This window comes from Pipistrellus kuhlii, unplaced genomic scaffold, assembly GCF_014108245.1.
Source record: "Pipistrellus kuhlii isolate mPipKuh1 unplaced genomic scaffold, mPipKuh1.p scaffold_m20_p_2, whole genome shotgun sequence".
NCBI lineage: Eukaryota > Metazoa > Chordata > Mammalia > Chiroptera > Vespertilionidae > Pipistrellus > Pipistrellus kuhlii.
The window spans coordinates 36,596,711-36,610,860 of NW_023425515.1; the positions used below are offsets into that span (position 1 = coordinate 36,596,711).

The window sequence follows — 14,150 nt, forward strand, 5'->3', positions numbered from 1 at the left end:
GGTCAAGGGCATGTGCCTTGGTTGCGGGCATGTCCCCAGTGGGGGGTGTGCAGGAGGCAGCTGGTCGATGACTCTCTCTCATCGATGTTTCTGACTCTGTATCTCTCTCCCTTCCTCTCTGTGCAAAATCAATAAAATATATATTTAAAAATAAATAAATAAATAAATAAAACAACTTCTGATGGATGAAAGTCAACCCATTCCATTTCTCAGTCGTGGCGCCTGTCATTGTGGCCTACTTACTGTGTGTGGCCTGTTATTACCACCTTTAGTTTTTCCTTGAGGACTTTTGACCCTTAGGTACGGTTTCCAAGGCGCAGGGTGCGGGCTGGGGTCAGATTAGCTCTTCTTGCCTGAGAGCAGGTGGCCGCTGCGAGAGTAACAGCGTGTTGTGTTGCAGGCTACGGAGCAGCTGGTGAGTGACATCCTGAGGCAGGCGTTGGCGGTCGGATACCAGGCAGCATCCCACAACAGGTACCGTTCTCTCTGCGGTCGGTGGTGTCAGGCCTGCAGATCCTTCCTGACAGTTCAGTTGCTCATTAAGATGTTTTATTCTTAAGTCAGTCCAGGAGGAGGAGGAGGTGTCGATGCTGGAACATTCTCAGAGGCAGGCAGACTCCAGGTTCTAGCTGGTTATTTTGAGAAAACCTGTTGGTGGTGGAAGCTCAGCTTTGCCGAGAGTCTGCGCCTGCCCAGTTGCTGCTCCGTGGATACCGTTCAGTAGGGCTCTGCTGTGCTCCAGGGTCAGACAGTGAACGGGTCTTTGCAATTTAAAGATAGTATGTGTCCATTATAAGTCAGACGTTGGGGCCTGGCATCCATATATGACCTGATTTTTTTTTTTTTTTTTTTTTTTTTTTTTTTTTTTCCCCCATTGCAAAAGCCATAGTCCCCTTTTGGAAATTGGGAAGCCTGGCTTTGTACGGTGATCTTCCCTGGCTTTTCCAGCACACCCATGATAAATCTAGAGGCAGACCCAGACTCCCTGGCTGCGGAGCCCGCCCACAGGCTCACCGCTGGCTTGCTGCCACTCTCATTATAATTGATTGGGACACTGAATTTTGCTCTTTTCCTGACCCTGAAAGAATGGTAGGCAGGCCCTTGGTCCACATCCTGGCACTCCTTTCAGAGGAAACAAACATCCTATCCCATTGTGATCAAGTTGTAAGGGTGCCTGCGGGCAGACGTAAAGGGCCTGTCAGAGGACAAGATCAGGCTTCTCGGAAGGCGGCACCAGGCACAGAGGCGTTCTGGCCATCCACTTGCAGTCCAGGAGCGGGCTGAGTGCCTGCTGGGCCCCTGCCCGCCCCCTGGCCTGATCGTGGAGATGGGGGGACTGGTGCTTCTGATGAGAACATTTGACATCACACTTGGCCCGGCAGGATTCCATCCACCATTTCCCAAGAGACAGGCTCAGGGGCCCAGAACTCTGTCATACTTTGGCTCAGCTCTCAGTCTGCGAAGACTGAGCCTCAGAATACCATTGTCCTGCCCTGCACTGACGTCCTTTTTCTCAGTCCTCGGCATCTCTTTCTTAATCAACCAGCTTTTTGAAGTACATCTCATACCTGTGGCCAGAAAGTCAGATTTGAGCCCTAAATAGGGCTGAGTAAAGTGGGTAGGCAAACCTTCACCAAAGTTTTAAAAAATTAATAGGAAAGGGGAGAGAATGCCCCTGGCCACTCCCCAAGTGGCCCTAAGCCATGCCTTGTCACTCAGCATTATCCCCCGCCAGGGCCTGTGCAGGAGATGGCCCTTTGGATAGATGAGCAGAAACTTGAGAGAATTGCAGCTAACAGCCTTTGTTTTTTGGACCAGGATTCCCAAAGAAATTACAGTGACTAATATTCACCAGGCCATTTGCAACATTCCTTTTCTGGACTTCCTCACCAACAAGCACATGGGGATCCTGAACGAAGATCAGTGAGTGGGATGAAGACACCCCTAGAAAAGCAGGTCCCGAAGCTTTTAACTGTGATGACTCTTCTGTTTGGGGAAGGGGGTCGTCCGGGCCTCAGAACGTCATGGTTAACACACCGTTCCCTCCACCCAATTCAGCGCAGCACCAGAGTGTCAGTCCCAGGGCAGATCCCGTTAGGACACAGGCTTCCTGGTTCTGAGGTGAAGCTGTCAGCTTGCATCTGTCCACTCTCTGTAAAGCTCACTGGAGGGTTCAGAGCTGGGCCAGGCCTGTGTATCAGGTCCTTCTCCCCGTGGGCTGTCCGCAAGGGGGCACTTTGGGCCTGACTCTCCCTGCCGGAGGAGAACATGAGTCTGGCAGGCTAGAGATTTCACCCATTCTGTGGGCTGGGTTATAAGCAGCCCAACGGTTACCCTGGCAACACCTGGAGGAGTAGGCTCACAGTCAGCGGTGGCCACGGTGTGGAGAATTGGCTCTCGGCCCACGTGCATCGGCCACAGGACGCGGCAATGCTGTGCGGGAGACAGGCCCGGAGGTTGCAGCCTGAGCACAAGTGTTACTTGATGGAGCACGGGAGCATCACCACCTACCGCCAGCCTCAGTGAGCAGGGAGGACAGGTCACAGGCAAGGAGCAGATACATTCCGGCATTGGTCCGGGAGGGTTCCACTATACCCAGGAGCTCTCAGTGTTTCCAACAGACAATGCCACCAGTGCCGGCTCCCGCAGTCTCGCACAGGCAGCGAGCTGGTGCGATCGTTCTCGGGTCACCGGGCTGAACGGCCAGCAGGAGCAGCTCCTGCGACAGCCCCGCCAGGACCATGTCCTGTCGGTGGATTCCATGACCCCTTCTCAGTCAAGTTTTTTGCAAGAAGGAAGGTGTTTCAAAGAAACCCTTGTGAGTGCCTTAAAGGTGGAGAAATGGCTGCTGAAAGACGGGGCTACCTGCTCAGCAGTGAGAAAAGCGGGTCCATGAGCAGGTGGGAGGGAGAAGCGAGGAGGAAGGTAGCTCTGTACCTGGAAGACGTCCAGTTCCATTAAAGGCCCCAGGCTTCCTAACAGTCTGGAAGTAATGAGTTTATCCCCAGCCAGGAAGCTGCCCAAAGACAGTTTGAAACCTGTGAGTCAGGGTCAGCGGAACCTATTAGGCAGCATAATTCGTGTTTTCCTGAGTCCTGCAGATGTTCGTCAGGAAAAGAAGGTGGGGAGGTGACACCGTGACAAATCTGCCCACTTTTATTCAGCATCTGAGGAGCGCACACGCGGGAGGACGTCTGTTCAGAAAGGCCAGGGTGCCCTGGCTTGGTGGTAAATAGGCAGTAAAGGCTCAGCTAGCCACCCACGGACGGGTGTGGGCAAGTGCTGGGCTCTCTCAGCAGTGGACTGACAGCCACAGGACAGAGTTTCATCCCAGTGAGAACAGGCCGACTGCAGGGATGAAAGCCTAAAGAAATCACCTTTTTACAACAGAAACAAATGATTTAACAGCCCCCATATGTCTGTATTTGTATCATAATGTGTAATATAATTGTGTAACAATACCTACAATAAATCTTTTAGTATTTGTGATGGGTTTTCTGAATTTGTATCACCACACTGTGGTCGAGTTCTTCTCACATTACGTTAGAAAGAGCCAGGGTAGGTCAAAGATACAGGTATTTGTGTTAAATCCTCCCTCTTCTTCCCAAAAAAAGAACATGAGGCTATCTGTGCAAGGTAAAGGATAACAGCTACGTGTCTGAAAAAATGTTATAAGATCCATGTTGTCGCAGGACACACTGATTTCCGACAGCTTGAGGCAGAGGAAAGCTGCTGACGGAGCTCGGAGCCTCCTCACAGCCACGGTGGGAAGGGAGCAGCTCTGCGGGCGTGGCTGGCAGGAGAGGACTGTCTGTACCGAGGTGTTGGAGAAGTTACTCCCGAGACCGTCCTGCATGGCCATCCGCTAGCATAATGGCTAAAAACTACAGAGATGCAGAACGTTTCAGAATGACCACTCTGCCCCCCCTTCCTGAGATAAGGCTGGGAAGCCCTCCTTGGCCGGGAGGCGGCTTTGTGACGGCAGGTACAGAGCTTTCTGGGGAGAGTCCTCACCAGTGTGGGCCTTCAGGGAGCCGAGTGGCCGGAGGGTGGGGGCAGGGGCGCTGCGAGGCTCCCTCCTGCGGACGGAGGAACGGCGGCCAGGCTGCAGGGCCACGGCTTTCTCACAGCTGCTGTTCGTAGTTCGGCCTACAGTCCCGGCGTTATTACCGGTCCGTAAGTATTCGTATTTGAGGCAGGTTCTGAGTTTGAAGCGCCACAGAGCGGGACTTGCTCTGAGTGACCAGCTGAAAGGACCACGGGGCTTGCCTCCGCGGGCCCCTGGGCCGCCTCCTGCTGGTAGAGGTGCAGGCGGCAGGGCTGGCGTTGCTTATGGAATCAGGAATACTGAACTCTTCCTTCTGGCTGACGTCAGCTCACAGATTGAACTGTCCTTTATTTTTAAAAACCTTTCTCTTTACAGAATTAATACAAAAGTGCTTATTATATAGAAACTTTAGTAAATGATTAAAAAATTTAAAATTACCCGTAAATCTGCATCTTAAGGATAACTACCATTAACATTCCAGTGCATTTTTCTTTGTCAGTGTATATTACATGTGTGATTTGGGACAGCATGGTTGAGACTGTTGTCTCAATTGCCCTTCTCCTTATCCCCCCACTTTTTTAAAAGTATTTTTTTCCCAGAAAGGGAGGAAACATCAATGATGAGAGAGAATCATTGATCACCTGCCTCTTGCAGGCCCCTTACTGGGGATTGAGCCCGCAACCTGGGCATGTGCCCTGACTGGGAATTGAACCCTAACCTGGTTCATAGGTAGACACTGAACCACTGAACCACACCAGCCAGGCCCAGTGGCTTCTTAAGTCCACTCCAGTAACAGTGTGAGGCCTGAGTAAGACCTAGAGCCAGTGAGAGGAAGTTCCTTCAGAACCCAGATATCCTTCTAATTAATAAAGTCTAGTTAGGAAGGCTGTCAGGTTGGGGTGTTTGAAAGCCCGTCCTAGAGCATTCCAAAAAGGTCTTTGGACGTGCACGTGTGCCAGCACGAGGCAGGCTCCGGGAGGGAAGGGCAGGTCTCAGTGGGGGGGACTGTGGGCCTCAGGGAGGTGGAGCGGAGCAGCTCCCTGAGAAACGGGGCGGGTGCTGGGGTAGGAAAGAATCGTTTCAACGCTGCCCTCTGCTTCCTGTCCTAAGTCCCTGCACATAAACCCAGACTCTTAGCCCGGTCGGGGGTTTACCTCACTTTGCAGATGAGGAAACGGGAGCTTAGACTGCTCCCAGCTGGTGGATGGAGAAGTCGAGATCAGAGTCGAAGACTGGCTTCAAAGACAGCTGTTCCCTAGGCTCCTGGGAGCGGGGCACGTGGGGGAGCTAACTGTGGCGCCGGTGGTGGGTTTGTGAGAGGCCGACGTGACACGGCGTGGACTGCAGCCAAGCAGGGTTCTCGGCTCCGTGAGCCTTGGGGTGTCAGTTGCAGCCGGGAGACACTCAGGTGCTTATCATCAAGAGGAGGATGAAGGAAACTAGGAGAAGGTGCTCATTTATAATTAAAGAAATAAAAAATTAGAATACCTTATTTTTGTGTTTTAGTAAAATCTGAAACTGTCTCAATAATCTGTTCACTTCCCACCGGATGCCCAGCAGGCAGTCTCTGCTTTTAGAAACATCTAATGCGCAGATCAATGAAGTATGAAATAATGGAACTCTGTGTGTCAGCAGATTGGTTTTCCCTTTAAAGTGATTCTGGGAGCTGGAATGAGGGGAAGGGCTGTCCTACCAGAGCCAGCACCTCTGAGGGTCACTCCCTCTGCAGCCTGAGCTGAAACAGCCCCACCTCCACACGGAGGGGCTTCTGAGACCCGAATGTCACCTCCTGTGGCTTAACTAAGTGCTCCAGACCAGGGTCCCCGCTGCCGGAGAGAAAAATCCAAAGGGAATCCTTGGCCTCTTACCACACTGACCTGGGCTGTGCCTCCAATCCCAAAGGCGGCACATGAGCTCCTTCAGGGCTTGGAAGGGCTGCTGTGCGGAGGGGGCCTGGCTTGTTCTCCACAGCCGCTGGGCCGGAATTTTAAAGGGAAGAGTTTTCCAGAGACAAAATGAGCTGCCGCCTCAGCAGGCTCCCTGTCCCTGAAGAGGGCAGGCTTGAGAATAAAGGCGGGTGTGGATGACACTTTAAGGACTTTCAGGGAATGAAGCTAATACTGCAGTCTTAAAAAAAAAAAAAAAGGGAAAAAAGCTAAAGACTCCCTCCGGTGTGGCTCAGTGACTGAGCATCTACCTAGGAACGAGGAGGTCACAGTTCACTTCCCTCTCAGGGCACACGCCCAGGGTTTGGGCTACATTCCCAGTAGGGGGCGTGCAGGAGGCAATCGATCAGTGATGCTCATCATTAATGTTTCTCTCTCTGAAATCAATACAAATATATATCTTAAAAATAACATTAAGTTAAAAAAAATTTACAGCTCCCAACCATGGCTGGGTAGCTCGCTTGGTCGAGCATCATCCCAACACGCCCAAGTTGTAGGCTCGATCCCTTGTCAGGGCACATACAAGAAACAGCCAGTGACCGCACGAAAGGGGTAGAACAGCAAGTCGATGTTTCTCCCTTTCTCTAAAACCAACAAATTTAAAAATTGAAAAAGAAAGCTCTTAATTCTTAGCCTGTGTGGATGGTAGTTCCCTTCTGGTTATCAATATGTTAAGGGGGAAACTGGAAGTAGTATAAAATGTGGGGCTCAGCAACCTTCCACAAGGTAAATGGCATTTGTTCATTCAGTACTTCAAGCACTCATCCCAAGAAATTCTTTGTTAAAAACATAAGAGTCGCTCTAGCCGGTTTGGCTCAATGGCTAGAGCGTTGGCCTGTGGACTAAAGGGTCCCAGACTCAGTTCTGTCAGGGGCACGTGCCTGGGTTGCGGGCTCCATCCTCAGTAGGGGGCGTGCAGGAGGCAGCCAATCATGTTCTCTCATCATCAGTGTTTCTATCTTTCCCTCTCCCTTCCTCTCTGAAATCAATCAAAAAAAAAAAAAAAACCACATAAGGGTAATCTTGGCCATAAAGAAACTAAGTCTTTAAAATTGAAACCCTGTGATTGATAGTTTCTTTTGGCAACTTCTTCCTGGTAATTCTGAATCTCATGCAGGTGATAACTAAGGTTTCTTGTGGTTGGGTCACGTGGGACATTTGTAGGAACATCCCAGAACGTTACGTTGGGTCGCCGCAGGTGTGAGTTACCATGCAGCGGGAGCACAGCAGGCATGACTGGCTCCGGGACCTGCTGTCCACATGCCGCAGCGCCCCTGGGCCAGTTCAGTCACAACAGAATTGATCCTCGCGTTCTTCCGGTTTAAAAATAAGGGTGGCAATTAAAAGATTGGAGCCTTCCGCACCCTTCCTGAGGATGGCTGAGGTGCCATGTCCCTCGTGCCAGGCCTGCAGCCCGGTGGCAGCTGCGCCCCAGGGTGAGAAGGCAGGAGCCATCCCAGACCCACCCAGACTCCAGCCGCTGGCACCCTGCTCGGCGGGAGTCACACGTGGAGGATCCGGGGAGCTGGCGTCTGGAAGATGGCTGAGGGGTTAGGACTGAACGTCTTCCTCACCTCGGGGACCTGAAACACGAGAGAGGTGGCACAGATCAGTGGGCCTCCCTCCCCCAGCTCCAGAAAAGTTCCCTCTGCGCAGCCCCCTTTATGATCTGCGAGTTGGAGCTACTCACCGGAAGCGTCCCCGGGGGACCTCCAGTGGGCGGGTCCCTGCACAGGTCAGAGAGTCATATGACCGTCCGTTCGGCTCCCTGAAGCCTCTGGGTGGAATCGGGAGCTGAACAGTCCCCACCTCCCTTCCATTCCCCCACGAATGCCTGTCACTACTGCCGAGCGGTCAAAGGTAAGGAAAGACACCTGCTCACCAGAGAAACAGCACTGGGGACACCTCCTGGCCAGTGCAAAGAGAGACCACTTTGTTTATTGAGAGACCACTGGGTGCTCAGACACTGCTGCCCCAGCCATAGTGCCGTTTACACCCTGCCATCTGACCCCGCGTCCCTAATCGGGGGGTGAGGGAGTAGGTGGGGGAGAAGGGCAGCAGCGCTGGCTCAGGCTGACCTGGAAGCCGGCCCCAGGGCCGCCGGCCCATCCCGAGCTGTGGGTTGTGATCACCCTGGTCGGTTTCGCCTTCGTGGATCGTGACGGCTTGACTCCGGTCCAGGGCTGGAATTCCTGTCTGGAACAGAGACCAGGGTCACAACCTCACAGAGTCAGCCGCCGCTTCCCCTGCCCCTGCAGGGGCCCTGCCCACCGCTGAAACCCTGCTTCTGCTCCAGGGCTCCTCCCCACAAAAGCTAGCTGCCCTGGAGGAAGGATCTGGCTGCCCTGCCCTTTCTGCCTGCTCAACCTCCGCCCGAAGCTGGCTCACTGACCCCCAGAGGAAGTAGCAGCAGAAACACTCGCCGATGAGCAACTGGCTCCGGCTGCGCGGGGTTAGAAAGAACTGTTAGCGCTTGATCTTATTCTCCCAGACCGCCAACAGCTGGTGTGCTGGGCCCAGGGGACATACCAGCCCCAGCCCTCCCCTCCGGTGCTCCCTGTGCTGTCTCCCGCTCAGAGGGCCCCAGAGGCCCGGCGCCAGGGAAGGATGCTCCCTTCCAGCACGGCACAGGCCTGTGTCAGGAGGTGCCGGCCTGGAGAGAGCCCAGCAAAATCCTCCGCACCCGGTGGTGAGTGAGAAGGAGAATAGGGCTCAATGTCACTTTTAGTTAACAAAGTGTCTTAACTCCTGCAGAAGACAATGATCATAGTGGCCACTGCAAAACCTACAAGATGGTCTGGCTCTTTTGCAAGGCTCTGCACTCAAGCATGAGTGTGTGTGTGGGGAGGCGGTGATGCAACAGGGAAAGCCAGTTCCCTGGAGGAGACGAGTGACGGGCTGCCACTGTCCCTCCATGTCCTTGGAGTAGCATTCTCTAGCTCAGTGTTTCCCAAACTTTTGACATACGTGTACCCCTTCTATAATTTTCGTAACGCTGAGTACCCCTCGTGCTCATGAGAACGTAGAATTAGGCGCAGCTAAGCACAGTGCAGTGCATACTCCCACCAAACTCTTCCCGTACCCCCGGGGGTACGCGCACCACACTTTGGGAAACACTGTTCTAGATGAAGACTTAATTCCTCCGAACAAAAAAGGCCTCCTAATTACATCAGCACTGCCATACGGCGAGCTCCGGAAGGCAGACCCACAGGAGCACCTGGCCTGGCGGAAAGTGTCCAGCTGGCTGGGCAGCACCCTGTGTGGGCTGGATCCACTCCTGTCATCCCACCCACAGCCCAGCCTGGCTTCAGGCCCTGCAGTCCACAAAGCTGCCTTCCCTGGGCAGCGGCACAGCTGGGCCGGCTGCCCGGGGTCAGGATGCCGGAGGCGAGCGGGACCAGGGACTGTCAGGTCTGTTTTGCCTCTGGAGCTGCAGGTTCCCGAGGCCGCTGCCTGAGCCATCTGCTGCTCTGTTTCTCCCGGGGGAGCAGGCCCTCTCCTGGGCAAGCCCTTCTGGCCCCAAACTGAGCTGGGCCCTGGGCTTGGTTCCCAAGCTGCTGCCCAAGGTGGCTGCAGGGTTCCCAGAGCAGGACGCTCCTCCAGCGGGGCTGGTGCTGGAGCCCAGGGGGGGTGGGGAGGAGGAGATGGAATCAGGGAATAGGAGGAACCAAAACTGGGATCCCCAGGACCTGGTGACTGCTCAGGAGAGGAAGGCAGACTAAGGGATCTGACCAAGAAGATGATAAAAACAAGACTAGCCAAGGCTACCATGCCTCTCCTAACCAAGCAGGTTCTACTGCCACCCTCCCCCTGAGGGGCAGGGTCTGCCCAGGGCCACTCGGAGAGCCCAGGACCCAGGGTCCAGCGGCCTGGTTCTCAGCCCAATGCGGCTTCAAACAAATCCCTTAGCTCAGTGTTTCCCAAACTATTGACATACGTGTACCCCTTCTATAATTTTTGTAACGCTGAGTACCCCTCGTACTCATGAGAACGTAGAATTAGGCGCAGCTAAGCACGGCGCAGTGCATATCCCCACCAAACTCCGGTGCAACGCGTACCCCCACCAAACTCTTCCCGTACCCCCGGGGGTACGCGCACCACACTTTGGCAAACACTGCTAACTGCTCAGCCTTCATTCCTCTGCTGAAAAGTGCAGCTGCTGCTCCATGTGCACACAGTTAGGAGCCTTCATGTCCAGCAGCTGGAAAGGTGGGAGTGGGTCTCGCACTTGAACTGCTGGCCCTTCGGCTGACGGGGCCCAGGAAGGAAGAGGGAGGAGCCAGGAAGGGGCCTTCTGGGAGTGGGTGGAGCTAGGACCTGGGCCACTGGTGCTGACCCGCAGGCACAGAATTCTGGAGGGGAGACTGCGAGGAGCTGCTCGAGAGGAGGGCGCCTGCAGCAGGTGAGGCAGGTCAGTTCTCACACGAGACCCGGGGCCAGGCCGGGCAGGACCTGCTGGGTCCATCTGAGGAGGAAACTGGTCTTGCAAGGCGTGTCAGGTCATAAAAACTGAATAATGCACTGCCCTTGCAGGTGGGGGGTCGTTACTGCTGGCCCTACTACAGATCATTGGATATGGCCTAGGGACCCCCAACACCTGTAAGCCCACGAAAGGGGGCAGAACCATATCTGCAAAAGATCCAAGCAGGATATATTGTATATAGACAGGCCTTCTGCGTGCTTCTTCACTCTGATTTGGAAATGATTCCCAGAGTCCACTAGTGTTCACAAACGGGGCCCCTCCCTTTCTCTAGGAAGCGTGCTCGGCATTTCTTTGGTCTGTAACACATCTTTATATATATATATATTATTGGTTTTTTACAGAGAGGAAGGGAGAGCGATAGAGAGTTAGAAACATTGATGGGAAGAGAAACATCGATCAGCTGCCTCCTGCACACCCCCCACTGGGGATGTGCCCGCAACCAAGGTACATGCCCGTGACCGGAATCGAACCTGGGACCTTTTGGCCCACAGGCCAACGCTCTATCCACTGAGCCAAACCCGTTTCGGCCTGTAACACATCTTTAGGGAACAATTCACTGAGGTGCATCTTTCAAGAAGGCAGGCAGGAAGGACTGTTCGTGCCTGGCCAGGAGCTGGGAGGGGAGGGTCCCGGGCCTGCTGGAAGGTTCCTCGTGGTCCTGTCTCTGGGTTTGGGGACCAGGCAGCCACCTCCCGCTCTTTCTGTTCCAGACGAGGAAGGGGCAGAGAGGCCAAGTGACCCACAGGCCGCACACCAGGAAGTGGGCCTCCGCTCAGGACTCAGGAAGAGCCTGTGAGGACACATTCGGTCTCTGAGGAGACACACGGGCCCCACCGCCTGCTCCTCGGCCTGGTGCCGGCCGCTCAGGCTCATCTGTAGAAGGGGGACAAGACCGGCACTGATTCCAGAGGGTTCCTGTGAGGTCTGGGGCGATAACCCGAGGAAGTCCTGAGCCTGGTGCCCAGAGTGTGCTACGCAGAGTGACAGCTAGTGCCGTACGTGTCACTGGAGCGCCGAGGGCCCAGCAGGACGTTCAGACCCGCCATCTGCTCACCATGGAGGAGGAGCCAGCACCACACGAGCAGCTGCCCCTGACAGTCAGTCTGACTCAAAGTGCCCTGCCTGAGCCGAAGCTGCTCCCGCCGGCACCCCCGTCCTGCTCCTGGGCCCCAGAACATCAGCCCCGCAAAGGCGCTGCACACACAGGACCGCTGCCCGGCCAGACTCCATCAGCTCCGCCGAGGGCAGCAGTCAGAACCAACCACCTCCTTCCCGGCCCCGACATCCCCACACGCCCAGAACAGGGTCCATGAACACACCACCCTCAACTGTCACTCCCCATCGAGTTCTTAAAAACGACAGGCCTTGCCGAAACCGGTTTGGCCCAGTGGATAGAGTGTTGGACTGAAGGGTCCCAGGTTCGATTCCAGTCAAGGGCATGTACCTTGGTTTTGTGCACATCCTCAGTGGGGGTGTGCAGGAGGCAGCTGATGGGTGTTTCTCATCAATGTTTTTTAACTCTCTATTCCTCTCCCTTCTTCTCTGTAAAAAAGTCAATAAAATATTTTTAAAAAACAAACAAAAAAACTACAGGCCGTGAAGGAGTCGGAGCATTCTACATGTCTTGATAATGATGGTGGTGCCCAGGCTTCTACCAAAGTTAGCCACTTACAGTGGATGTATTTTACTCTGGAAATGAGGCCTCAGTTGATTTGAGCCCTAGCCAGTTTGGCTCAGTAGACAGAGCATCGGCCTTCGGACCGAAAGGTCCCGGGTTTGATTCCAGTCAAGGGCACGTAGTTCGGCTGCAGGCTCCTTCCCGGCCTGGGCCCTGGTCAGGGCTCCTGCAGGAGGCAGCCAATCAATAGATTTCTCTCACATGGATATTTCTGTCTTTCCCTCTCTCTCCCACTCTCTCTAAAAGTAATCAATGAAAAAATATCCTCAGGTGAGGATTATTAAAAAAAAAAAAAAAGTTGATTTGAAAATAAAACTGATGTGGAAAGTTTATACCTCTTTGCTCCTTTAATTCCACAAGTAGGAATTTATACTAACGACATTATCATAGGAGCGAAGATTTAGCTATAAGGATGCTTATAAGAGAAGTGTTTTTTTCTCTCTAAAATTTAATTTATTTAATTTATTTTTGGTTACTCCTCACCAGAGGATATTTTTTTCCCATTGGTTTTTTTTAGAGAGAGTGGGCGGGAGAGAGGTAGGTGGGGAGCGTATAAAACACCCATGTGAGAGAAACACATCTATTGGTTGCATCCCTCACCGCCCCGACTGAGGAAGGTTCGAATCTGCGACTGAGGTATGTGCCCTAGACCTGGAATCAAACCCTCCGTCTTTCGGTGCGCGGCCAAGGCAAAATATTGTTTCCTTTTAAAAGGTAACACCTGGGCGGGTTTTTTTGTTTGTTTGTTTGTTTGTTTTTCTTTTTAAAGCAGCAGTGTGAGAGAGTGTAGTGAAAAGTCGGTCTCCCTCCTCCCTAGCAGCATCCTACCTCCTCACCCTCCGCCCTGTCCCCACAGGTCACCACCTCTCAGAGACACCCTGCGCCCAGCCCTGCACATCCACCCCCTTTTGAAAGCAGAGCGGCAGGCATGCTGTTTGCATCTCGCTGGTGTGACCTGGGCCAGTTGAGGAGCTTCTGTCACCAGTACCTCCCGGGCTTCCCTTTCCACCTCGGGCTGTACGGAGTGGCCGCGGACCTCCTATTCCTTCGCTCCACTCCACACGGGGTTAATTCCTGGGCGCGAAGTAGCTGGATCTCAGGGGCAGTGTTTCCAACAGCCCAGCTGCTTGGGCCTCACCACCAACCCCGCGCTCCCCCCCCCCCCCCCCGAGGGCGCGGCCAGAGGGGCCCAGGCAGTCCGCCTGCGCACACGCCTCCTAGGCCGGGCCCACCTGGTGCAAGTTAACGGGACGCAGCTTTCTGGCGGCGCAGCCGGGGATGGGTGCGGGGCTGGCAGTGCGGTGGTGAGCTCTCCGTCCGCGGAGGTGTTCGCTCACTCCCTCTGAGGCCGGTCAGGGAGCAGCTAAAGGGCCCCTGCTGTGCTCAGGGGCCAACAGGAATGATCGGCGAGGCCGCCCGCCGGTTCCAAGTCCTGTGGGGTGGGGGTTCCAGGCGCCCCCTCTCCCCCACCCACCCGTGTCCTCCGCCCGTCCCCCGGGTCCGGACACCACGCACTCCCTCCCCCCGGCCCCGTACCTGTACGACGAGGTGGCCGCCGCAGCCGCGTCCGCGTCCCCGATGGGGAGCACGTAGACCCCCTGGCCCCCAGGGGCTGCGGGAGAGGCGCCCCTCCGGCCGCCCGCCCCCGGCCTGCGCCCCTGCGCCGCCTCCCGGGGCCCCGCGGGCGCGGGCCACGCGCAGAAGTCCCGCTGGTACTGCGTGCGGGGCACGTCCCGGCCGGGGGCCCGGGCGCCCGCGGGGGGCGCGCCGGTGCGCGGGGCGGCGGCGCCGGGGCCCGGCTCCTCGCTGTCCAGGTCCGAGTAGCTGTGCAGGGTCAGCGGCACCGCCACGTCCGAGCGGTCCCGCTGGTTCCAGCGCCGCGCCAGGCAGCACAGGCGGCTGATGCAGGGCCACGCCATGCCTCCCCGCGCCCCCGGCGGCCGGTCCCCGCGCCCCGCAGCCGCCCCGCCCGGCTCCCCGCCCCCGCGGCCTCCC

The 14,150-nt window shown here is 55.3% G+C and overlaps 2 protein-coding genes across 12 annotated transcripts in view; one reads left to right on the forward strand and one right to left on the reverse strand.

The window, feature by feature from the left end:
* YEATS2 (YEATS domain containing 2) overlaps positions 1-3,489 on the forward strand; it is a 91,774-nt gene extending 88,285 nt beyond the window's left edge. For 10 of the 11 annotated variants that reach the window (XM_045583740.1, XM_045583739.1, XM_045583737.1 and 7 more), the window contains 2 exons: positions 401-474; positions 1,819-3,489. In XM_045583740.1, coding sequence (XP_045439696.1) covers positions 401-474; positions 1,819-1,927 — 183 coding nt within the window. In that variant the 3' untranslated portion in view covers positions 1,928-3,489. The remainder of the gene's footprint in view (positions 1-400; positions 475-1,818) is intronic. The other variant, XM_045583738.1, reaches the window with a different exon arrangement.
* A 3,523-nt stretch (positions 3,490-7,012) lies between these two features.
* On the reverse strand, positions 7,013-14,150 carry MAP6D1 (MAP6 domain containing 1). Its single transcript, XM_036443690.2, has 3 exons — positions 13,692-14,150; positions 8,073-8,190; positions 7,013-7,577 (listed from the first exon to the last, which is right to left on the reverse strand). The coding sequence occupies exons 1-3, from the start codon at positions 14,072-14,074 to the stop codon at positions 7,497-7,499; spliced, it is 582 nt and encodes a 193-aa protein (XP_036299583.1). The 5' UTR covers positions 14,075-14,150; the 3' UTR covers positions 7,013-7,496.

Excerpts from the sequence above, each read along its gene's own strand:
- MAP6D1 (XM_036443690.2), bottom strand. The coding sequence starts at position 14,074 with ATGGCGTGGCCCTGCATCAGCCGCCTGTGCTGCCTGGCGCGGCGCTGG. Across the intron at positions 8,191-13,691 it reads GCGGCCACCTCGTCGTACAG|ACAGGAATTCCAGCCCTGGA; the intron begins GTACGGGGCCGG and ends TCTCTGTTCCAG. Across the intron at positions 7,578-8,072 it reads GCCCTGGGGCCGGCTTCCAG|GTCCCCGAGGTGAGGAAGAC; the intron begins GTCAGCCTGAGC and ends CTCGTGTTTCAG.